Source organism: Peromyscus leucopus, chromosome 3 (assembly GCF_004664715.2).
Source record: "Peromyscus leucopus breed LL Stock chromosome 3, UCI_PerLeu_2.1, whole genome shotgun sequence".
Taxonomy (NCBI): domain Eukaryota; kingdom Metazoa; phylum Chordata; class Mammalia; order Rodentia; family Cricetidae; genus Peromyscus; species Peromyscus leucopus.
The window spans coordinates 73,280,695-73,307,351 of record NC_051065.1 but is presented as its reverse complement, the minus strand read 5'-3'; the positions used below and the strand labels follow the sequence as shown (position 1 = coordinate 73,307,351).

At 39.6% G+C, this 26,657-nt stretch overlaps 1 protein-coding gene across 2 annotated transcripts in view; it reads right to left on the bottom strand.

The window, feature by feature from the left end:
* The window catches only part of Znrf2 (zinc and ring finger 2), a 76,131-nt gene that overhangs the window by 25,896 nt on the left and 23,578 nt on the right, over window positions 1-26,657 (bottom strand). For both annotated transcript variants that reach the window (XM_028864120.2, XM_028864121.2), the window contains exon 2: window positions 7,453-7,548. In XM_028864120.2, coding sequence (XP_028719953.1) covers window positions 7,453-7,548 — 96 coding nt within the window. The remainder of the gene's footprint in view (window positions 1-7,452; window positions 7,549-26,657) is intronic.

Sequence of the window (26,657 nt, the reverse complement as noted above, 5' to 3'; positions counted from 1 at the left end):
CATGTGGGTCCTGGGGAACAAAGCTGGGCTCTCTGTAAGGGCAGTTAAATATTCTTAATAGCTAGCCCTTCAGCTACCTTTTAATTCAGCCCAGGCTAATGGCACCACCCACAGTGGGGTGGGCCCACTATATCAATTAGCAATTGAGAAAATGCCCTAGAGACAAGGCCCTAGATCAATCTCATCAAGATAATTCTTCAGTGAGGTTCCTCTTCCCAGGTAGCTCTACGTTTGGGTCAAGTTGACAACTAACTATGACAGCTTATAATCATTATTGATAAAAAGCAATGATGTACTTAACCATAAATAATCAATTTGTTTGTGTCAAGTTGACAACTAAACCACAAATAATCAATAGGTTTCTGTCAAGTTTACAGCTAAAACTATGACAGCTTATAATCATTATTTACAGAAAGTAATGATGCATTTAACCACAAATAATCAATGAATTTCAAAAACAGAGTGGTATGAACAGTGCTCTATAACATCAAAATCAAAAGCAATTCCCACTATATCTCTCTACCAAAATTACCTTTAAAATTAGTAAAAGGAACAAAGCATATTAAGTTGGCAAAGCTATTAAAAATTTATTCTTAAGGGGCTGGAGAGATGGCTCAGGGGTTAAGAGCACTGGCTGCTTTTCCAGAGGTCCTGAGTTCAATTCCCAGTAACCAACCACATGGTGGTTCACAACCATCTGTAATGAGATCTGGTGCCCTCTTCTGGACTGCAGGGACATATGCAGGCAGAACACTGTATACATAATAAATAAATAAATCTTTAAATAAATAAATAAATAAATCTCAAAAAAAATTAAAAAAAATTCTTAAAATGTTTATTATTAAAATATAGAGAATGAAAAGAAATAAGCTATTCAGTATCTGGCATTAATAAATTTTAGCTTTATTTAAAACTATTATCTTCTTTGAAAATATCAATTAAATATTTTAGCTTTGCCTGAAGTAAAAAAACACATATTACAATGAAAAAAAATACAACCAAAGATATTTTAAAGAGTAAATTATGTGAGAAAACATGTGAAATGTACACTGATGAAATATAAAAATTAGAGGAAAATATTATTGATTTTGGGTAGTTGAAGAAGGGTCTCATGTAGCCCAGGCTGGCCTGTAATCCTGCTTCTCCTGCCCCCCACCTCCTGGGTATATCATTATATAATAACTGCTCCGCCACACTCTGACATAGAGAAGAATTCTTTTCAAACAAAACTCTCAGATGCACTGAGGAGGTGATAACTATGAGTGGACTGAGGAAGCTGTCAGTCGTCTTTAAGAGCAAAGAGGTTCACAGTTGTGTTGTAGCTGAGGAGACAGCAGAGCTCCCTGAATTACAGGTTTCAGAGCAAAGGACGAGTGTCCCGTTCACAGTCTTCGCCTGTGGGTGACCTCAGAGCAATGTTTTCAAACACTTCATGGTCAGAGATGCAAAAATCCAGCAATATCAGAAATCAATACAATTCAATTAGACCATTAGAAAAAAATCTACCAACACATTCTAACACCAAAAGAAAAAGAAAAAGCCCAAAATCTCAGTACTTGGAGAGGCCAAAGCAAGAAGTTTATTAAGTTTGAGGCCAGCCTGGGCTACAGATTCTGTTTCAAAAACAAACCTAACTAAATTTAATAAATTAAGCTGTTTTTTTTGTTTTAAAAAAGAAAATAACAGCCGGGCGTTGGTGGCTCACGCCTTTAATCCCAGCACTCGGGAGGCAGAGCCAGGCGGATCTCTGTGAGTTCGAGGCCAGCCTGGGCTACCAAGTGAGCTCCAGGAAAGGCGCAAAGCTACACAGAGAAACCCTGTCTCGAAAAACCAAAAAAAAAAAAAAAAAAAAAAAGAAAGAAAATAACACACACACACACACACACACACACACACTACTCAAGCTCAAAGCAAGCATCCATTCAGCAAGTTAATGCTGAGTAAGAAAAAGCAGCATGCCCCCCAGTGCCATGGTTATCCCATAGAAAGTTTATGAGTGTTTCAGTAAGACAAAGATAAACACGCAGAGAGCTTGCTAGGAATTTCCTTTCAGATGACATTTACATGCGCACAATGTCCAGAGCACTAAAGCCAGTACTAGACCTGGTTCTGCTTCCTGGCCACCAAGAAATAGGAATACATTTCCTGTTACACACTCCTATCTCCTCAGGGCCAATGAAATGGGACCAAAGAATCATGACCTGAAAGCAGGGGTCAAAATCAACCTCTTTTTAAGCTGGCTTTTGGATATTTTTGTCACAGTCACTGAAAAGCTAACCAACAAAACCAGCAACATGAAGTTGCCATCCTTGACCCCAACAGTAGGAATAAACCTAGACACTAAGGACACAGGTTCTCTGAACACCAACAAATGCACAGACCAGGTTCCTAGATAGGAGCATATACAGTGTCTCTCTGTGGGATGAATCTCAAGCTCTGGATCAGCTTATATTCAAGTGTCTGGAACTCACCTTCTCTCAGAGTTCCTCTATAAATACAGGTGTCTGAAAATAAGCCTGACTAACTATTAACTACCTATAAAGATTCGCAATTAGTTAATATACACTTTATAAATAAATTTCAAATTTTCAGATCTAGCTACTTCTGGAAGTCTACACAAGATACAAATGACTATTATCGTACTGAATAAGAATTCTTGTTTAAGCATTAACATAATTTAGAGGCCCAATCTAGTTGAGTTGGTGTCAACATTTAGGAATTCAAACACAAAACTACAAACAGCCTTGTGACCGGAAAGACTCAGCTTCAAAGTCTCTGACTCACTTGCTCTAAACTTTATGATAACATAATATAACAGATGCTTTGCTTAGGCATTAAAGAGGCCACCTCCAATCAGACTCACCATCAACGTGGTAAGTGGTATTCTGGGGCTTTGCCTTTAACCCAATTAGAATTCCCCACACCCAAGATAGACACGAACTTTACCAATGTGCCACCTCTCTGTAAGCCCTAGATCATGATGTACAGCCAAAGATCCTTCTTCACTCACCTGTGTGTCATCACAGCCCATAGGCTAGTTTTAAAATTAAAAACTATCTAAAATTTATGGAAGTTTTGCTTATTGTTGTAAATGTTTATAGAAAGACTCAGGCCTAGTTATTTTTCAAAAGGGCTTTAACTTTGTTTCTGAGCAGAGTGAGTGAGTGAGTGAGTGAGTGAGTGAGAGAGTGTGTGTGTGGGGGGGTGTCAATAACCACTAAGTAGTATAGGAAGCATTAGGGGCAAACTCTTAACACTTGAGGAGAAGGCTGCTATTTTTTAAGACTGCTAACATGCCTTTCAAGTGGCTTTGTTTTGTTTTTTTATAGTTAAAACTCTACAGGAAAATTTAGAGGACTCGCTAAGGCCACAGAGTCACTCTGACTCATTCATTCAGGCAACCTAGAAAAAAACCTGTTAGTTATAATACTGAACAGTCTGCCCAGAAGACCCCCAACACCACAAGAGAACAATACTTTGGTAGTAACCCTAGTACTCTCCTCACTTGCTGCCAGCTAAGGCTTCTCCATTCTTTGTCCTTGGGTTGTACTCCTTGGCTTAGCTTAGCACTTACCAAGACAAGAGCCACTGTATTTAGTTACACTTTGAGACAACCTAGTAGACAAATTTAATAATGTAAACATGGTTGAGTCAGGAAATGAAAAGCTGTCAAGTATCCTAACATTTAGGTAGTGTTCTAGATATTTAAAAAAAAAAAAATATGAAAGATCCTGCCCCCGGACTTCCCTTTTAGACAAGAGGTGAGTGTCTGGGCCCAACCTAGATCCCATCCCTGGGCACCAGCCACTCCGAGGAAGACCTACACAACTTGGCCCCAGGTTCTGGCCACCGGGCAGGTTTCCTTCTAGCCCTACCAGGAAGGCTCCCCTTCTCCAAGACCCCCGGCAGACCCTGCAATCTCCACGCCCTGCCCCCACGCCCATCCACCTGAGACCCCAACCACTTCCTGAGACTTAGAGACTGGCCCCAGCTACCATCCTGCCCCGGACTTCCCTTCTGGACAAGAGCTCCCATCCTGCCCCAGACTTCCATTCTGGACAAGAACGCCCATCCTGTCCTGGACTTCCTATCTGGACAAGAGCTCCCATCCTGCCCCGGAGTTCCCATTTGGACAAGAGAGCTCCCATCTGGACAAGAGAGAGAGACTTCCTGAATCTGTCAGCTCTGTCTGGACAAAGTACGCTGATAAGACCAAGAACGAACCACAAGGAGATTGGCAGACATCAAGGCAGAAGTACATACAACAAAATAAAGAGCAATACAGCATCACCAGAACCTAGCCCTCCTCCAACATCTAGACCTGATCAAACATCTAGATACATCAAAAATTGGAAGAAGCAGAAGAAAACAGCCTTATGAATAACATCATGAAGAAGGTAGAGGCTTATTTGGAGGAAAAGACAAAAAAAAATGGGAAGAACGCTATAAAAACTAGAGGAAAGGACAAATAAAGTAGAAGAAAACAATAAAGTCCTGGAAGAAAACAATAAAGCACTGAAAGAAAATCATGAAAAAGCAATGAAACAAATGAAGGAAACAGTCCATGACCTGAAAAGGGAAATAGAAAAAATGAAAAAATAAACAAACAGAGGGAATGCTGGAAATAGAAAATTTGAGTAAACGATGGGGAACTTCAGATGCGAGTATAACCAACAGAATGCAAGAGATGGAAGAGAGGATCTCTGGCGTTGAAGGTACGGTAAAAGAAATAGATTCATCAGTCAAAGAAAACACTAGAGCCAACAAAGCCATGAACCAAAATATCCAAGAAATTTGGGACGCCATGAAAAGACCAAACCTACAAATAATAGGGATAGAAGAAGGAGAAGAATACCAACTCATGGAAACTTTGAAAGCCAGAAGGATCTGGACAGATGTAATGCAGACACTAGCCTAGACTAATATACCCAGCAAAACTTTCAATCATAGATGGAGTGAACAAACATTCCAAGACAAAGCCAGATTTAAGCAATACTTATCCACAAACCCAGCCCTACAGAAAGCACCAGAAAGAAAATTCCAACCTAAGGAAGTCAGATACACCCTCGAAAACACAGGCAATAAATAAAGCCACAGCAGTAAACCCCAAAGAAGAGAACTACACACATACTACCACCAAAAAATAACAGAAATGAACAATCACTGGTCATTATTATCCCTTAATATCAATGGACTTAATTCACCTATAAAAAAGACATAGGCTTACAGAATAGATACGAAAGCAGGACCCATCTTTCTGCTGCATACAAGAAACACATCACAAATTCAAAGATAGACACTACCTAAGAATAAAAGGCTGGGAAAAGACTTTCCAATCAAACGGTCTTAAGAAACAAGTGGGTGTAGCCATCCTGATATCCAGCAAAATAGACTTCAAACTAAAATCAATCAAAAGAGATCAAGAAGGGCATTACATAAACATCACAGAAAAGATCCACCAAGATGAAGCTTCAATTCTGAACATTTATGCCCCAAAGACAAGGGCACCCACATATGTAAAAGAAACATTACTAAAGCTTAAACCACATATAAAACCCCACACATTAATAGTGGGAGACTTCAATACCCCACTTTCACCACTGGACAGATCTCCCAAATTGAAACTTAACAGAGAAATAAAGGACTTAACTGATGTCATGACTCAAATGGACTTAATCAATATCTACAGAACATTCCATAAAGGACAGTTATTTTATGGATATATATAAATATTTTAAACATAATTATGAAGTACAATGGCAGAACAATGGAGCAAGTACAGAAACAAAACTATCAATGTTTAGCCTCAGATTCTGAACTTGAATGAGAATTTTTAGTAAATGAATTTCAACTAGATTAAGTAAAGAAGACAGTTTCATAAGACAAAAAAATTAGGACATAACCAATACATTTACTATTCAAAGTAACTGCTAGAAGTTTTTTCCACTTATACACTGGTAAATGAAAAAAAATGCTTGTCACCACTGTGATACTAAGGCTAGAGACACTACCTTCCTAAAACACTTGACAAAGTTATCTGAAGAATATATTCATCTCATCAGCTCTAACTGTCTTATTCACTGTATCATAGCACTTAGCACAGTATCTTATACATAAGTACCCAAAAAGATAGTTGCCAAACTTAGTCTTTCAACAGATTTTACTAATTACTCGTATTCTCACCATGCACTTTATATCTAAGCCTCAGATGTCATTTCTTCTTCTTCTTTTTTTTTTTTTCTTAATGGCATTTAGGTATGCACCAAGTGCCTCTATTTACTTACTTCTTTGCATCAAGAGACAGGGTCTTACTATGTGAACAGCCCAGGTCTGAGTTCAGACTCGGCTATGCAAAGTTATTTATAGGCAAACACCACAAAATCCAAATCAAGTTTGTTTTTCTATTAGCCAGGAGGAACAATTTGATTTTTAATTCCTGAATTTATTCCACTTGTTCTGTGATGACACTAAGGACTGTATTCCTAGGGTCAGGAGAGAATACTCTGGTCCTACACGCCAGACCTAAAGCAACTGCCAGGTAGCACAGAAATGAAATTTATCTGTGGGTTCAAAGAGACAGACAAAGTTTCAGTTTCCACTTCCTACCCTTATTTCCTCCCACAGTTGTCTATTATATTTATGAACAAACCCTATACCTACTGTTAACAATGTATCATTTATTAGACATTCCTTTAAGAGTTATTTATGTTTATGTGGACAGGTGCTTTACCTGTATGTATGTCTGTGCACCACATGTGTGCAGTGCCCATAGAGGCTAGAAGAGGGTGTCAGGGCCTCTGGAACTAGAGTTACAGAGTTGTAAGCTACCATGGGGGTGCTGTGAATTGAACCTGGGCCCTCTGGAAGAGCAACAAGTGTTCTTAACCACTGAGAAATCTCTCCGGTCCTTCACTTATTACATATCTTAAACTTTTTTTTTTTTTCTGAACAAAGTCATGATAAACATTACTTTTTCTTTAGGCCTAACTTAAACGACTGTATTCAGCACAGCAGTTCTCTTCTGGAGTGGGGAGGTGAGGGAGTCTTGGCCATCCTATTTTTATGGTCACATCATTTGCCTTTTCATTTCCACTCTCTCTCGTGTCCCAGTGGAATTTTCCAGGATATCTAATGTGTCTTATTACCAAAAAAAAAAAAAAACAAAAACACCTAACTGTGGAAAAGATATGATAATTCTTTGTTACCAAGCCAGATACTAAGAGTTTTAAAAAAAAATAAAATAAAAGACAATGCCACTCTTGCCATTAAATTGTCTTGGAAAATGTATTTATTTTCACTTACGAATAGATATAACCTAATTAACATACAAATGTATCTTGAGATGAGAATTTGAATTCTTTCCTGCCCTTAAATTTTGCTTCAAACATGAAATTCACATTATTTATGGCAATGCTAAATTACAATGTTATTTAAGGCATTGATTGAACTTACCATTATAGGTTATTCTTGGCTTTGTTAAACACATCACAAGATGTAAATCCATTTCATCTGAAGGTACAAATTTTGAGCATACCGGGCACTTAAATCCTAAAACATAAAAGAAACCCAAGTTATTTAACTATTCTGAATATCAAACTATAGTTTTTTAAAAGTCATGGAAGACCAAAAGTATTTAAAACTTCAATATTAGACTTAAGAAATGCATTGTAGTACTTACGTACAACTCAATTGGTGGTGGATGTGACTAGAGATCACTGTGATTTAAATCAGTGTATGAAGATTGTCCCATTATCCTAATAATCAAGTCAAATGAGAAGAGTGCACTCCATCATAAATTCCCTCATGGATTCCTATCACTTAGGTTATTCTCGTTTCTGATTTTTAAAAAATTTTTAAAATTCTCTCTCTCTTTCTTGAGGTTGTCGCCTCAGCTTGTAAGGTCTTGGCTACTGCTCCAGGGCCATGCCTGCCTGCCACTGTCATGCTCCCCCACCATGGTCAATGGACTCACCCTCTGAAACTGTAAGCCCCAATAAACTCTTCTATGGTCATGGCATCTCTTCATCACATCAACAGAAAAGTAACTATGGCAATCCCTTAGCACTATTCTACCCAATCCAGTAATTTAAACACACACTGATAAAGAATGCAAAAGCTTTGTGAACAACAAAGCAGGTCTATCATCTAAGACTCCTGAGGTTTACATTACCACTTGCTACACTTGGAGATGGTTTGCGTTTGCACCTCCAGAGTTCCTATGTTCAAAGCTTCATCACCAACTCTTTTGAAGTGCAATCCTTCAGAATGTGGTTCCAGTAGGTGGTTGTTAGTTCACTGAGGACATGTGCTCCAAAATATTAAAGCAGTTCTGATGAGATTTCAAAGTAATTTTCCCAACACTAAGTTGTCATGCAAGGCTCAGCCTAAGCTTTTAATGGCTCCCTGGCTTCTTGCTGGCAAAGTAATACCTCACCTCCATATCCTCATCCTCATCCCACACCCACCACTGTGGTACCAATCATCATGAGGCCTTTTATCAGTGCCAAACTGATGCCAAGTGCCAAGTCCACGAGCCTCCAAAAATGTGAGCTACAGCAGCCTTATGCAATCAATCAGTCATGCTTGGTTCTTCATTATAGTAATGAAGAACTGACGAAGAAGTGGCCTTTCTGCCACACCATACTAAGTCCTAATGCAAATTAAAAAGAGCAACAAACCAAGAGAGGCATTCACAGTCACTTTTGATACTTAAATGCTAGATTCTTTCATGCAATATTCAATGTGGACTAATATCTGCCTGAAGTGCTCTATTAAAATCAAACTCACATACTAAATGGGAGAATGTTAGTTACCTCACAAAGACACAGTCTGGAATGTTCATGGAGACTCAGATGTAAGCTGAATTGAGAAGACAGAAACCAAGACAAGTACAGAAAAGGAGGCCTCCAGGAGGCCCTTGGGTAGATGATGTTCTGAGAGAAGGAGGAGAAGCACTCTGAGAGATGAGTAACCAGTGAGGGAAGAGACATTCTACTTCTAGGATGTGCAGGTTCTTACAGGAACTGTCTTCTCTCAACTGTAGGTGGTACTATCACTGGGTAGGTATAAGAAAGGTAGCTGAACAAACCCAGAAGCAGCATTCCTCTGAGGTTTCTACTCAAGCTCCAGCTTCTGAGTTTCTGCCCTGACTTCCCTTCAATGATGGACTGTAACTGTGAGCTGAAATAAACCCTTTCCTCCCCAAGTTGCTTTTGGTCACAGTGTTTGTCACAGCAACCGAAGACCAAACTAGGACAGCGAAAAAAGAAGAGAACCGGAATAAAGACAAATCAAATCTCACACTGTAAAAGAACTCTCTTCACAGTCTACCTATAGAGACAGATATATATATATATAGTCTATGTATAAGAGAAAACAGACATCAAGGTTTCTTGGTCTACTGTAAGTCCTGTCTTTGACATAAAACAGTCAATGGGGGTTTTTAAGGGACCTTTCTATTAAGCACAATACAACAAAGGAAAGGAAAAAAATACACGGAAGCAAATTCAAAAGATGGCAGACAAACAATATTTATATTATCTATCTAAAACAAATGGGCAGTATCATTACCATACAAAGAACTCTTAAGAATCAATATGAATAAAGGCAAATACTGTAGTTTTTAAAATGGGCAAAATTTCTAAACAGCCCCAAGCACTCCTTGGTGTGATATACGGAGAACAAACTATACCTATATATACTCGGGTCAAATAGAATTTGAATATAATCATGAATTTAGAAAAGGTCTTTAACATACAAATGTCAATCCAGAAAACAGAAGGAAACTTGAACAGTTTGAACCCTGATCCTTCCTAAACCTGTAAGATTTTTGATTCATGTGGGTTGTTACTGGTTACTTTCTTTGATTTCCATCTTATATGTTAAAGACACACACACCCGCCCCTGTAACTGTTCTCAATTATCCAGTTATAATTCAAGAAGCTTCTGCATCCATGAAACAAGAATGAGAGGCTAGAAAACAGTAACAGAGCAATGGAAGAAAGGCATTAGGGTTGGTGAGATGACTCAGCAGGTTAAGGAAAGGTCTAAGGAGAGAATGGACTCCATAGAGCTGTCCTTGGACCTCTACACACACCGTGGCATATGTGACACAAATACACATCACACTCACACACACACACACACACACACACACACACACACACACACACACACACTCACACACACACACACACTTTAAAAAAACTATAGAAATTAAAAATTCATATAGAAAGATGGGTTCTTCATTTAAGGTAATACTATTGTCAATTAGTAATAACATTTACTATGTATGAGAAAATTATCTAGATACTTTGAATATTAACACTAAATTCAAAGTATGCAGAGGTAAATACCTTAAAGGTAAAAGCAGATGGGCTAAGAACATGGCTATAGCTAGGAATTAGCCGCAAGAGGATTCCAACAGCCCTTCTGGCTCTGAAGTCCTTCACCACAACTCCACATGGCCTGAAGCAGGACCCAAATTCAAGGAAGGCAGATAATAAAATAAGATCAGCTCAGGTGCTCTGTTATCCAACTAAACAGAACTGCAGAACTGAGGAAAGAGGGAATCCAGCATATTTTCCCAAACTGTAGTTAATCAGTATTTAGAATGAAAGACTAAAAATAAATGAGAACAGGTAGCCATGCCAAAGTATATTACTGTGAATTAAAAAGCAAGAGACTTAAATAAAGTAAAATGTTTAAGAAGAAAAAAGACAGTCAAAGCAAAATCTAAACCCAGGCCTTTTTCGTTTTTGTAGAGAGAGAGAGAGGTTTAACTACTTTTCAGAATCTGAATGGCATTAGTCTTTAACAAAGCTGGAAGCCAGAAGACAAGTCAAACTGTAACTCCAAAGTTCTACAAGGCATTTCACTGAAGACACGCCGCCTACAGTCTTCCATGTTTCCATGGGGCTGAACACATAGTTTTTGTTTTAGATAGGCAAGGCCTTTACTTCCTGTGACTATTGTCAAGAAGCTTCCAGAGCATGCACTCCACTAAATCAAGGGAGTGAAGAACACCTAGGAGAAGAGATGGGAAGTCTGTCATCAAAACCATGTTGCCTGGAAGAAACTATGAGGCTGGAACTGTTAAGTGAAAAAAGGGAAGTCTAGAAATTATTCATAGACTAATATAGTTATTAATTGAGATACAGTGTAGGGGTAATTTCATAACTCTTAGAAAAAATGAGATTCAAGAAATATGCATCTTTAAATATTCAAAGACTTGGGACCCAAGAGATCAAGACACAAAAATCCAAGAATGAACAAGCAAGTGATGGTTAAATACATATATGTAACTCCACTTCCAGATGTTACCCCCATCTTCTACCATAATCAACTCTGAGTGTCACCAAGAGCTTGATAAGGTGTTGTCTTTCTACAGTAATCTTTCTTAAAACAGTCCTTCTCGCCGGGGCGGTGGTGGCACACGCCTTTAATCCCAGCACTTGGGAGGCAGAGGCAGGCGGATCTCTATGAGTTCGAGGCCAGCCTGGGCTACCAAGTGAGTTCCAGGGAAAGGCGCAAAGCTACACAGAGAAACCCTGTCTCGAAAAAACCAAAAAAAAAAAAAAAAAAAAATAGTCCTTCTCTACAGGAAATTAATCATGCTTCCTTTTGTATTTTTCCTGGACTTTAACAATTTCAATATCACAGCAGAGCAAGGAGAGTATTTACTACATATTTATCTTCTTATTAGCTTAGTAATAAAACTTAGTAATAAAACTTATTAGCTAATAAAACTTAATTTTGAAACCCCAACATATTTGTATCTGGGTACCAATACTGGTTGTACTACAAGCTATGATGAGGAAAATGTTGATAATGCTAGGTACACACTGAACTCAACAGACTACACAGGAAGTGCCAAAAGTACAGAAGGGTTCAGCAAGCAGTGGCTGTTCTTTTCACTATCCAAGGCATTCCCTAAATATAAAACCCACACTCCTGTGACATGCCTACTCTATCAATTAAACTGGGAACATCATATAGGTATCTACTGTTTGTCCATGGTTGATGACTAAGATTAAAAGATTCTTTTTTTTCTCAATGACCTAACCATATTTGTTTGTTTGTTTGTTTGTTTGTTTGTTTGTTTGTTTGTTTTTCAAGACAGGGTTTCTCTGTGTAGCTTTGTGCCTTTCCTGGAACTCGCTTTGGAGACCAGGCTGGCCTCGAACACACAGAGATCCGCCTGCCTCTGCCTCCCAAGTGCTGGGATTAAAGGCGTGTACCACCACCGCCCGGCGACCTAACCATATTTTTACTCAGAATGTGTCCATTATGTTCTCCTAGAAACCAACCTAGGAGAAAACGTAAGTAAAAAGAGAATGGATGCCCAACCTTAGCAGGACAAGTAATGGTGAGATTTTCCCTTCCCCAAAACAACAATGATGCAAAACTCACCCTTACCATCAGTCAGAACCTATTGCAGAAGGACAGAGGTGGTAAGTACTCAGGCCCTGTTCTTACTGTTTGTGCTGTCACAAGTCAACCGCAGGACCTCCAGCAAAATAAGGCAAGCCCTTTATCAGTAATAGAAAGCCCTAATCTCTAGTCCTTACTGTGAGATTTACATAGCAATGAACTATTCTACAACTGAAGTAAATTATCTACATTCAACTTGATTAAGCCCTGCTCACCACCACAATGGAGGAGAAGCTGTCCTTCCCACACCATAGTCCAGGCAGCAGGGAAAGAAAGGCAGCCAGGTCTAACGGCAGGCTGGCTCTGTGGATGGCACTGATGCAGGCTTGCAGGTTCTTGTATTTTCACCTTTATAAGACTTGAATTGGCTAATCATTTCTGGAAGGAACTGATAGACAGGCTTCAGCTTCTCTAAATATATATGAACTGAATAAAAACAGTGGAACAAATTAACGCTAGACAAATGTGTTTACAAAGTAATCTCCATTTGCTCTCTCTGATCTCCAAATATGGCAGTTGTTCTCTCCCATCTTCAATGGTGGAGCTAGAAATAATAAAAGGAGCCTAGAAACTCACTTGGTTCAGTTGCTCACTTAAAGAGAATATAGGTCCAACTGGAAAGAAATCCAAAGTGGCAGACCTCAGCTCTGCTTCTGGCTTGCTGAGTCTTGGCTCCTGGTGTGCGCGATCATTACTGCGCACACAGCCATCTGTCTCTGTGCTCGGCTTCCCATACTGTTCCCCATTAGTATCTTAATACAAATTTAGTGAAACAATTTTGGATCTTTGTCTCCAAGATAACACTATGCCACCTCTGTGGTTTTGCTCAAGTAAATATGCTTTGCTTTCTTGTATTTGTTTAAAAAAAACCCTATTTCCATCTCTTCAAGTTCAGATCAAATTTTACCCTCTAATCTTTCAAGAGCTTAAAACCCAAATGCCCTCCATTGGCCTATATATTCATTCTATATATCATGACTACTTCTATGTAGATCTTATCTCTCAAGTCTGACACCATCTGTGAGACAGAAGTTATACACACACACACTCACACTATCCCTATTTCCTCTTCCACCTAGATCCACGGCAACACTGAAAACCTAAACCAAGTTGGCTTGCATTCTACAAAGTAAGAGCAGCACAATTAGAGGCCAAACAAAGAACTCTAATTACTGCTAATCATAATTACAAGTAGTCAAGCTCTAAACCTCATGATTTTCCAAATTTATTTAAAAGAAAAAATTGTTTCAAATCTACCAATAAGAAAAATGAATCAATTTCTGTAAGCAAACAAATTTTATGGTGAGTAATACATGATGCACAGTCAAAGTCTTGAAGTCTAACTTGAGAAGACAGCTGTTTCAGCTGCCAGTGAGACCTATTCAGTGGTAGGCATGTGTAGGATTATCTGCTAAGAAAAAATTCTCCCCAAGATACAAGCTAAACAACTTACAAAGCCAGGACAAGATGCAGCTCACCTATCTTCTTTCTAAACTACCATGGTTTTCTCACAGGTAGAACTTCAGCTACCAGGGAAAGGATGCTCAAGAGGCCGAAGGAGAAAACAGGAGATGAAATCTCCAGCTCTGAAAACTGACAGCTACTTCTGTAAAGAAGCAAAATATATCCAACAAAATAAAATGAAAATGGCAGTCCTGTGAATGAGCCAACTCCACACTGTAGCAAAATACATTACGGAAACAAGGTAACTTGTTACATTTAACCTTGTTCAGCAAGTGCTTTACCCCTCTAAGATCAGATTCTCTAATGAATCATCCAAAGCAGTCCTGGAGGAACATACATAACTCATGTCAATAGAAAACACTGCATCACATCACAGGGATTCTTAGAAAACTTACTTCATTCGGGTCCAAGTATTAAGCCCATTAAGGAAAGTCAATGTTTTTTTATTATCTGCCTGTGTGTGACAATTCTTTGTTCATTTTTTTTCCAGGTAATCTTTATAGAACCATTACTTGAGGATGATGCAAACAGGAAATGAATAAAGCAAAGTTTAGGTGACCTATTTTGCGTAGTCCAAAAGTCACTAATAGTGCTTTTTGACACACATTAAGCATTCAAATATTTGAGCGAAAGGTCATCCAAAGAATTGCCGGTTGTTTAGAGTTGAGGTACTGAAAGAGTTCACTAAATGTCTCACAGTCGCTTTTTAAAGTAAGTCTTCCACAGTTTTCTGTACAACTTAAGAACAAAAATCCAAACCCAGGGATTCCTTCTTCCTGAGAAGAAAGCAGTGACATGGAGTAGACATCCTCGGACTTCATACTGTGCTCGTCATGCGGTCAGCGCGCCTGCCCAAGGTTAGGAGAATGGAAATGGGTCCTACAGAAAGAAGTGTCTAATCTCCTTTATAGACAAGAAGATGGTGAGATACGAACTCTAACCAAAAGTCAGAACACTAGTCAACACCAGGGCTAGAAACAGTACTGGATAGTTTTGTGTCAACTTGACACAGCCAGAGTCACCTGAAGAGGGAACTTCAATTAAGAAAACGCTTCCATAAAATCTGGCTGCAGGCAAGTCTGGGGGGAATTTTTTTTCTTTTGTTTTTTTCCGAGACAGGGTTTCTTTGTGTAGCTTTGCGCCTTTCCTGGAACTCACTTGATAGCCCAGGCTGGCCTTGAACTCACAGAGATCCGCCTGGCTCTGCCTCCCGAGTGCTGGGATTAAAGGCCACCGCAGTATTTGAAGAGGCAGGACCAGCCCATGGAGGGTGGTGCCATCCCTGGGCTTGTGGTCCTGGGTTCTACAGGAAAGCAGGCTGAGCAAGCCAATCTGCATTAGCTCCTGCCTCCAGTTTTCTCCCCGAGTTCCCGCCCTCAATGATTCTGATGATGACCCGTTATGGGGGCTGTGGGCCCTTTCGGTCACGGTGTTTCATCACAGCAGTAACAACCCTAACTAAGACAACAGATCTCTTCTAGACCTCTCTCACCGGCATCCGTTAGCAAACTCAACCAGTAATTGACAATATTGTATAGAGAAGCACGCTACCGTAACAGGGGACTATTTTACAACTGTTTTCAAGAAGAGGTGGTATTCCTCGTAGAACTGCAAAACTCAAAACACAAAAATGAATGGCTGTGATTAAGAGCATGCGTTAAGGACCACAAAATAAAATAAAATAAAACAAACAAAAAAACCATAGTGGGATCAAATTCTAGACATTTTCACAATGTATTTGAGACACTATAGAGGAATGAGGAAGATTAAATATTTGAGAATCAGTAATTCCTCCTGTAAAATAAGAACATTTTACAGCCATGTTTAAGTCATAAAGCACATCACAATGGATGCCTCAAGTCTCACATCTGACCCAGTTACAATCTTAGAGAAGACTGTGCAGACATCTGCCCTTTGCTTAGTTACAGTTCCAATTATTTTAACTAACAATTCTCTTTCACTTTTCTCCACCTCACTTCAAATAGTCACCGAGCTGTTTCTCAGACTGTATTGTGGCTTTTTCATTGTCGAGATGTTCATATTCATGCTCCCCCAAACTCATGTGTGCGTGTGAAGGTGGAATGATTATAAAACCTTAGCAGTCACCGGGAGATGGTGATGCACGCCTTTAATCCCAGCACTCAGGAGGCAGAGCCAGGCAGATCTCTGAGTTCAAGGCCAGCCTGGTCTACAGAACAAGATCCAGTACAGGCACCAAAGCTACAAGGAGAAAACTCTGTCTTGAAGAAGCAAAACAAAAACAAAAACAAAACCTTAGCAGTGAGTCATAATCACAGATGCTCTTCCTCAAACTGATGCTGAAAAGCACAGCTTTTAGAAAGTAAAAGTGGCCTTAACCACCCACAGCACTTCCCCAGGAAAGGGAACAAAGGGTGGGATTTCCTTTTAAAGTCTGTGGATGAATGAACCCACCTTACAGAAGAATGTCCAGTCAAATACAACTGCACTCACCAAACAGACAGCTGAAAAGGGGAACAGAAGGAAATGGGGATGTGGTATGATAGTTAGGGACAGGCCAGCTCCCATGGAAACCAGATCAAACCCAGGTGGCAATACATTTTTTGAGAAAGTACACCAGCAAGGGAATAAAAGACCAATGAGTTAACTAATAGTAAAGCCTGATGCAGTACACGTGAGTGGTTTCTGCCACCAGAGAGCCTCAAAATGCCCACCCCACCCCCCCATCACTAGTGATGAAGGGCAGTGAAGCAGGGAGAGGATGACCACTGAGTGTTTACAATCACTGCAAAGTTTCATCTTCTGGAAACTTGGTCCTCAGCTTAGTTGTGTTGAGAGGTGATCAAAGTTTTAGGAGGCTTCAGGGTGTGCGTAATCCTCAACCCTGCATCAGCTCCTGAGAGAGCAAATGTATTAATTAGTCTTGAATCCTTCTGGATTCCTGCGGTGACTTGGAATGTCTTCTATACAGACTCCTTCCTACCACTGTGGCCCACCCACCATGACACCTTCAACAGAGGCCAAACAGATGGGGCTGCAGAGTCCCTCCAAACTGCAGGCTAAACAACTTTCCCTTTCTTTATAAGGTCCGCAGCCACAGGTTTTTCTGTTACAGGACTAAGGCAACAGGAACATGTGCAAAAGAGATCACATGCCAAGATAGGAAGGCAGAGCAAGTGTAGTATTAATGTAATTACTACACAGAATACTAACCACTACAATCATTATACTCTTGGCTTAAAACAACACTCTAAATCTGTCCCAGTCATAGCTAAAGCTCTCCATTTTGAAGCTCAATGTCTCAGAATAATTTGCTTACAGAACACTGGTCTGTAACTGTTCTCACCTGTTCTTAGTTTCCGTCTGAAAAACTCCCGTAACTATCATATTCCTATCAATTATCTGTTGTCTTTACATCTTGTGGCTATTTCAAAAAAATCTGCTCAAGGTTCTGCTGAGATTATCCCAAATCTTAAGTCTCTTAAAATATAAACAAAAAACTCTATTGCTTTTAACAGTCTACTAATAAATTCAGTAGACTTAAAATTTATCAAGAACCACAGGTGCAATTATAGTCTTATTTAAACCGACCAATCAAATGTCCTCAAGACTTCAAATATAAAATATTAAGCAATTCTAACTAAGAAGACAATGATTTTAAAGCCTATCTTGTGCTTCACAGCAAAATACCCATTTCCTTTATAAAGCTATGCCAAAGCAATGGGTTCAGTTATTACTGAATGAACAAACAGGCCCTCCCTCTCTCAGAATACCCTTCCATCTTGCCCAGACTGGAAGACAATGTAGTGCTCACATTAACAAAAGTAGCTCTGGACAGCTAACTGATGTTTAAATGCCATGCCTTGTTCATCAAGCATTTCTTCCCCAAAGATGGAGATTTTACCATGCTATCCACAATCAAGACATAACCTGAATCAAAAGCAACAAAATATGTACCATTTACATTTCTAGCAAGTAGGAGGAAGGCGGAAGGTAGACACTGCAGGATTATACAGAGAAATTCCAAGCCTTCTACTTAATGTAATGTTTACGAGTTTTTTGGTGGCCAGTAGCTGATGGCTTCTACTAAAGTTTATCAGTAAGCCATGTATTAAATGATTTCATCTAGCACCTACCTACAGGAATGTGAGGTCTTGAGAAAGCAATATAATGAGGCAAAAATTCTTCTGATAAATGTTTGCAGTATGAATCCTCCTCCACTCATCATAGAAATATAGCTGTTTTTATCAAAATGGGAACAACATAGGAAACCTTTACAATATATTCTTATAGGGTCTAGTGCCACTATTAGAGACCCCAAATCCACTTCCTACACATCTGTACCTAAGTCTGACAAAACCTGTTAGCTTCTCTCCCATGGGGCCTGACCTCTGCAAGCTACTACTGTTAGTAATGTGTTAATTACCTTCCTAGAGACACTGCTCTTCTGGGACTTCACCCTGCTGTGCTGGCTGGTGGTTCCTTGTTTGTATACGGTTTTGTCTCTTGGGTTCCCAAACTCAAATAGAAGAATAAAATATAGCATTATAAATAATAATAACTGTAAGGACTTATGACCCTTAGGGATGAAAGGAATTATCGTCTCAGTCTCCTTACTCTCTCTACCTCAAAGTTTCTTGTAACGGAAATGTACTTGGGGTAACAACTTGTTTTTGTACAGCAACTAAGTTAAGGACAACCTTTACATTTGTAAACGGCTGAATAAAATGTAAAAGGCATCAGAATAATGTGACACATTAAAACTATAGGAAATTCGCCAGGCAGTGGTGGCGCACCCCTTTAATCCCAGCACTCGGGCCTGAGGTGACTATTTTAAAGATGACAGGAGGTACCAGGTGGTGGTGGCACACGCATTTAATCCCAGTGCTTGGGAGGCAGAGGCAGGCAGATATCTGTGAGTTCGAGGACAGCCTGGGCTACAAAGTGAGTTCCAGGACAAGTGCGGAAGTTACACAGAGAAATCCTATCTCAAAAAACAAACAAACAAAAAAACTATAGGAAATTCATATTTCAGTACACACTGGTAGTTTTACTCTTTATTTATTTTCTAGTCCTCACTTATTACAGAAAGAGGAGATAGTCTAAAACATTTGCTATGTGGCACTCTCATGCAAGTCTGTATCCTCCTTGTAGAAATCATTAGTTGCTCAGAATAACTGTTTCCAAAGGGGCAACTAGGAAAATCTCTTCAAAAAAGGTTTGCTTATGACATGACTATAAGTTACCAGTGAATGTGACCAAAAGGTTCCCCATTCTCAGGCAGAGTTGAGGACAAGGGTGCATCAGTCAGGCTTATGACACATGTGTTTCTCATGGCCACTGTCTATGCTCAAGCACCTCTCCACCATGATAGATTTGACAGCCACCACCACCCTAAATTTAGGCATAATTATCCACTAGAGTACCACTACAAGTGTATGTGACTGTCAGACTACCACTACAGATGTCTGCTATCCACTGGAGTAGCTCTACAGATGTTTGCTATCCACTGGAGTACCACCTACAGACCGATGTCTGCTATCTACTGTTGTACCACTACAGACCGATGTCTGCTATCCACTGGACTACCACTACAGATGTCTGCTATCCACTGGAGTATACTACAGACAGATGTCTGCTATCCACTGGACTACCGCTACAGACAGATGTCTGCTACCCACTGGACTACCGCTACAGATGCCTGCTTATACCTGTACCACTACAGCTGAAATACCACTAGAGATATCCTACCTGCGCCTGCTCTCCTCACTCACACATTGTTCATACAAATTTGTTCTATCTCTCCTCTCCTCTCCTCCCCTCCCTTAACCTCCCCTCCCCTCCCCTCCTCTCTCTCTCTCCACTGTACAAAGACATCCTTTGTCCATTTACTCCTTTCCAACTCTGTTCATTTCTCCTTCAACCCTAATCTACATTTATATATTTAATGATTTTATTTTTATTTTATGTGCATTGGTGTTTTGCCTGCCTGTATGTGAGTGAGGGTGTCAGATTCCCTGGAACTTAAGGTACAGATAGTTGTGAGCTGCCATGTGGGTGCTTGTAGTTATATTTTAAGATGTGTTACTTTTGTTTAACTCTGTGAAGCTGTGTTACTGCGCCTGTGTAAAACATCTGATGGTCTAATAAAGAACTGGCCAATTGCCGGGCGGTGGTGGTGCACACCTTTAGTCCCAGCACTCGGGAGGCAGAGGCAGGCGGATCTCTGTTAGTTCGAGGCCAGCCTGGGCTACCAAGTGAGTTCCAGGAAAGGCCCAAAACTGCACAGAGAAACCCTATCTCGAAAAAACAAAACAAAACAAAAAAAAAAGAACTGGCCAATAGTGAAAGAATAGGCTGGGCTGGCAGGCAGAGAGAATATATAGAAGGAGAGATCTGGGAGAAGGAGAAGGACTCCAGGGACCAGCCACCCAGCTACATAGCAAGCCATGGAGTAAGAGTGTGATTTACAGAATTTAGAGAAAAGGAAAAGCCCAGAGGTAAAAGGAAGTCGAGGTAATTTAAGTTATGGAAATCTGGCTGGAAACTAAGTCAAGCTAAGACTGGGCATTCATAATTAAGAATAAGCCTCCGTGTGTGATTTATTTGGGAGCTGGGTGGCAGGCCTTCCAAAGAGGAGTAAAAAACCACCAACAGGTGCTAGGAATTGAACCCGGGTCCACTGGATGAGCAACAAGTACTCTTTCCTGCTGAACCATCTCTCCAGCATAACACATTTATATTTTAAACACACATTATATAGGGTGACAGTCAACTTCCTAGCCAACATGACTTAGTATTTAATTCAATTACTGTAATTTTAAGAAAAGTAAGTACTAAGTATCAATCTGAACTGCTTAATAACACAGCATATTACTTAATTTTTGCCTCCCTAACTAAAGTCCTAAAAAGTCCCCCGGCCCCTCTCTCCCTCTCTCTCAATTCCAGTGACCAGCATGGTGGACAAAAACAAACCCCCAACTACCCACTGCTTGGGTTCTCTAAACACTGACACTATGAACAACTGAAATGCAAGCCAGCAGCAGGGTTTGAGGGACATCTGTCTGGGCTCCCAGGAGCTGCTCTTCAGAACTGGGTACTATTTAGTTCTCTACTGTACTCATTAACAAAAGAAGGAAAAAAAACATCACATGTTGAGTTTTAGCAAGTAAGTGATCAACTTCACTTCTGTTCTGGAACACTTTCTTGTTCTTGAAGAATTGGGGGTGGGGTGTGGGGAGGATGGCCCAAAATAAGAATGTAATTCTTTTATATCAATGTTTCAAAGTTAATTACCTTATTTAAGTAATTATTTCAAGAGCCTAGATTTCTTACTCTGTTGGCGAAACAGGTAACATTCAGCTTGATCATATGACTAGTTGAATTTATTAGAGGTAAAAAATTTTGAAAGAATAATTTTAAGTCAAAACCTCTAGCTCTAAGTATCCAAACAATAGAAACTGTATCATTATTTTGGAATTTTTATACATGTTAGAATGTTCTAACTCAAGTGAAAAAATGCCCCTTAGGATATAAGACATTGTCTTTACATCAAGAAAATGGCTCATTATTTTAGATACTCATGTTTGAGCATACAAGGTAAAAGGACATCATACCAGAAAGCTGGCTTAAAATCATTCAAAGGTAGTCATGAAGCAAATGTAAGAGAATACAATGAACCGCAGGTTGTGCATGACCTGAAGCTTATTTTTCCAGTATACTTCAGCGTATGTTTGAAAACTTTCCTAATATTTCTAGAAAATCCTTAATAAATTTAAGTCAGTTCTTTCAGTAAATCTGAAAGAACTGAATTCAACTGTAGTTAAAAATGAACTCAAAAACCATTCAAATTTTATTTATAAAACTCTAAGTTTACAATTAGTTTCCATTACAGGCTGCAGAGGTACAGAGGGCCAAGCATCCCTAGTGCTAAGTGAAGCTTGATACAAGCCCCGTGGAAAACTACATTTCCAATCTGCAACAGCAAGCTACAAGTAAGTGCACCTAGTGGTGGCTCAGAGGCCCGTTCCAGGTAGGGAACCAGGGCAGCGGTTTCCCAGGTTGAACTGTGTGGAGACTCATCCTGAGAGCCTACTCTAGTTTCCTAGACCTATCCCAGAGATTCCGACTGAAAGGGGTGCTGGGGTGGGGGGCACGCACGCAAAGAATCCGCATTCCTAAAATATTCAAAATACTTTGAGAAATATTGTCCTAAAGAAGTATGTGCATGCATGCACCACAATACATGCTAACAAAATAGTAACTTGGTAATAGTTTTCTTAGCAGCAAAACACAAACAAGCCGGGCAATGGTGACGCACGCCTTTAATTCCAGCACTCGGGAGGCAGAGCCAGGCGGATCTCTGTGAATTTGAGGCCAGCCTGGGCTACAGAGTGAGTTCCAGGAAAGGTGCAAAGCTACACAGAGAAACCCTGTCTCGAAAAACAAACAAACAAACAAACAAACAAAAAACCACAAACAAATGCCCAATTATTAAATGATTAAATAAAATCTGGTATTTTCATCATCCCAGAACACTGTCAGATTAATTCCAATGACCAGAAGTGGTTGTTTAAAAACAAACAAACAATGAAAAACAACCACAGGGAAGAAATTACAAATGTAAAAAGTATCTCATGATGGCCATTCTTGTCTCATATTTTACTGGGCCATGTTTGTTTTCTTAGTACTCATTAATGCTTTTCTTTTTTTCCTAGAAAATAAATTCTGGTGTATTCATAAAAGGAATACTACAGACTCTATAACAACTATATTCAATATAAATTAGTCTTATAAACAAGTCTTATAAATGTAATATTGGAGGGAAAGAATCAAAATCCAAAACCGGAGTATAAATGCATTTACACCAGCTTGGCAAACATTATTTAGAAATACACAAATAATGAAACACAAAGACAAAAAATAATGATCATGATGCAAGGCATGGAAAATAGGAGCTTTCTATCAGAGGGCACAGGTGGACATGTCTAGATACAGATAGTCTCTGTCTGTACACAGTGACAGCTAGGTATTCGGCATATAACTGTATTCTTTTACTAAATCTGCTTAAGTATATTTCACCAAAATTAGACATTTGGTTTGATGACAGAATGCTATCAAAGTTCTTTCCCAAAGTTCACTACAAAGTTTAGTACTCTAGTCCAGCCTGGTACTCTTTCCAATTGTATGTCATAATAATAAATGTAAAGAATAAAAGATCTGGCCTGGTTATAAATGTAAATTTATTTTATTAATAATAATAATAATATATATAAATTTATTATTGAGGTAACTGCATAACAAGCTGAACACTACGGTGTAAGTCTTAAACATGTATGTGTACCTTTAAAAAAATACTTAACGGTGTCTGATATCTTGACATTTCAATGAGTTATAACACAACATAGAATTTGATAGAGAATTTACCAGAGTCAATGACTTTTAAAAAGTATCATTAGTCACTAGGAGAGATGGCACATGCCTTTAATCCCAGCACTCAGGAGGCAGAGACAGGCATATCTCTGAGTTCGAGGCCAGCCTGGTCTACAGAGCTAGTTCCAGGACAGCCAAGACTACCCTGTCTGAAAAACAAAACAAAACAAACAAAAGCATCATTAGCAGACGTAGACTGAATCTAAAGCTCAAAAACACTGGCTATTTTGCTTTATGTCACCACTCAACAGAGGCCTAGACTACGGCAAAAGGAGTGGGGATGCCAGCACAGCCTTTCCCTTCCCTCCCTGACCCCCCAAACAAAAACACAAAAAAGAAAAGGGGGAGGTAATGCAAGCTCCAAGAAAAACAGACTATGACCCACAAACAATGATGCCATTTGACAAAGCATGCAAGGACAGGGTACCTTAGAACAGTTGGATCAGCCTACACACAAACAAGGCAACAATGAACCCTGCCAAACCACAGAGACCAGCTGGAGTCTACAAAGTTTTCACCAAGATGTGTGAGGGGAAAAAATCCTCACTAGGTCAAAAACTTTGTAAGGCTTATTTAAATACTTACCATTACACTATTGGTTCCAGGAGGATTAGGGGTAGCAGAGTAGGAAAAAAAAAAAAAAAAAAGAGGGAAAACCCAATCAATACTAATGATAGAAAGTGGCGGCTCAGTAGCATCAAATTTAGGCACCTAAAATAACACAGCAGATAAACAGACTAGGAGGCAAGTGGCCCACTTTCTGCAAGACCAAGAAGCAGCAGCCCCTTTGCTTCCCAGTCCTCCCTTGACTTATTTGGAGTACAGCTTGCTTAGTTATCCCAGCTAGCGGGCTTGGGTAGGCCAGAAAGGAAAGCGCTGGTTGTCCTAACACGGTTGTGCAACTGCAATAATACAGGAACCAAGCAGCATCTTGTTGCCTCACTTCTATCTCCTGTATTCCAGGAAAGTCAACACTATCTATCCACAATGAATTGAAAGGGCTCTTCAACATTTCACTGAGCAAAATTAATAGCTGTATTATTTACTGGTTTGGTTAATAACCAACCACTATCCTGGAAAAAAAAAAGTGAAAGGTTGAAACTCTTAATCTACTCAAATTGTCTGTATCTCAAGTCTCAGAAAATTGCTCCAGGAACTTGTGTGACTTTGAGCTGTGTCTCTAACTCATCGCCACCTTTCACATTTGGTATTTAAGGCAAACTGTTGATAGAGAATTATAATAATAAGGATATTCGCTTTCATTTGAAAAAGATTTCACTTGAGCCAAACATTTTGCTAAATGCTACACTATTTCATCTAACTTTATTATCATTATTGAGATAAGAGGTTTACAAAGTTCAATTGATTTAAGGCATTCATACAGTATATCCATATTTTTTTTAAAAAAACTATATTGCTTCTTGTTACAATGAATTCTAATGATTTGTAAGAAAGGTAACTTGGAGGTGGTTATTTGTGTTAGGTTTTTCAGAGATCTCTTTAAATAACCAATGTTTGAAAACTAAGGAGCTATAGCCAGGGTAGGAGACTTAACTAGCATGTTATGTTATTAATAAGAGATGAGTTCCACAAAAAAAAAAAAAGAAAGAAAAGAAAAAAGGTCTAAAATTGGGTATTAGTAGTGCACACACTGTAATTCCAGTGCTTAGGATATGGTTGCAGGAACATTTCAATCTCAAAGGAAGCCTAGGCACAGAATGAGACACTGTCTCAAAAGAACAAGGGCTAGAGATACACAGAGCTCAGTGGTTAAGCACTTGCCAATTAAGCTCAAAGCCCTAGGTTCCATTCACAGTAGAAAAGACTAGAAGAACAAATTACCAAAAATGAAACAAGGTGTATTCCCTCTGATTTAAAGTATCTTTTGAAATACCGGAGGAAGAATAAAATAGTTTCATATTATCATGGAATTGCCTAAGCACATTTGCTGGGATGGTGGATAAATGATATCTAAAAACAAGATGCTCTATCTACCAAGCAGGATTCTGGTGGATACAGACCAGCTGCTCTAACGCTTCTGACTAAGAGCTGCCAGTCACTGTTCAGTCTCAAGGAGACAAGTAGTAAGTAGTACAGTAGCACATTCTTTTATAATGTTCCCACCACAGACACACAGTGACAAATACCCCAAGAACAGACACAGACTGAGCACCCCTACTCCAAAATCCAAAGTGTGTCAGCTGCAGTGGTATGTGCCTGCATTCTGGCACGCAGTGGGATTAGGAGTTCGAGGCTTGCCTGGATTATAAAACCCTGCCTCATAAAACCAAAGCAATCCAAAATCTCAAACTTTTAAAGTAAAAAAAAAAAAAAAAATCCACACCTGACCTCATGACAGGTCATAGTCAAAATGTAATAAGCTAAAAACTAAAAATGGCTGTACAAAATTACATTCAGGTTATGTGTTTATGTACGTATGTGTTTGTTTGAAACACAAAGGAGAGCTGGGATGGAGAGCTGGGACGGTGTGCACACCAGTAATCCAGCACTTAGGTAGTGGAAGCTGAAGGGTCAAAGACTGAAGGCTGGGCTGGCTGCTCAGCGGATGGAGAAGGAAGGCACTTGCTGCACACGGCCACACAGCATGAAGCCAGGAGTCTGGCTTCCCAGCACCCGCATCCAAAGTGTGCAAGTGTGGTGGCTCTGCGGACATTAACAGTGGATGCCTGCCTTTTGCTTGTTCCCCTCAACTTCCTATACTTCTTGAGTTTGCAAGAAAGGCAGCCATAATTGTCCTCAACCTCTTAGAAAGATTTCACCTAAGTTTAATATGAATGTTCCCAATATCACAACACAAATCGTGACAATGTTGTCATCAGAGCACCTGAGTCTGCATTTTCCTAAACAGAAAGCTAGTAAAATCTACTCAATTTAACAGAGAAAGGTATCCCAGAAATATAGTAGAATAGGTACCTGGACCTACCCTTCTGATAGAAACTAATTCAATATCCAAAATAAGAAAGAGAGAGAGAGAGAGAGAGAGAGAGAGAGAGAGAGAGAGAGAGAGAGAGAGAGAAATCAAGAACATCGAATGAGCTGGCAAGTGTGTTACACATTCCCGGGCCAGAAAAACGAGATGGAAACCCACAGAGACAGAGAACAGCAGCGGTCTTTTCTGCTAGAATGATGCCCTCAAAGGGTTTAGCCTTCACTGTTACCACAACCTAGATTAGATTCCTTTCCAGAACCTCCAGCATCACCCAGCAAGTTCATGAGACTAGGCAGGGAAGGGGTAAATCACAAGAATGGAGAATTACAAACAAGTACCTGCAGTTTTTTGCAGGCTGGATCATAATTCCTTGGTAGTCTAAATTGGCCATCAAACTGAC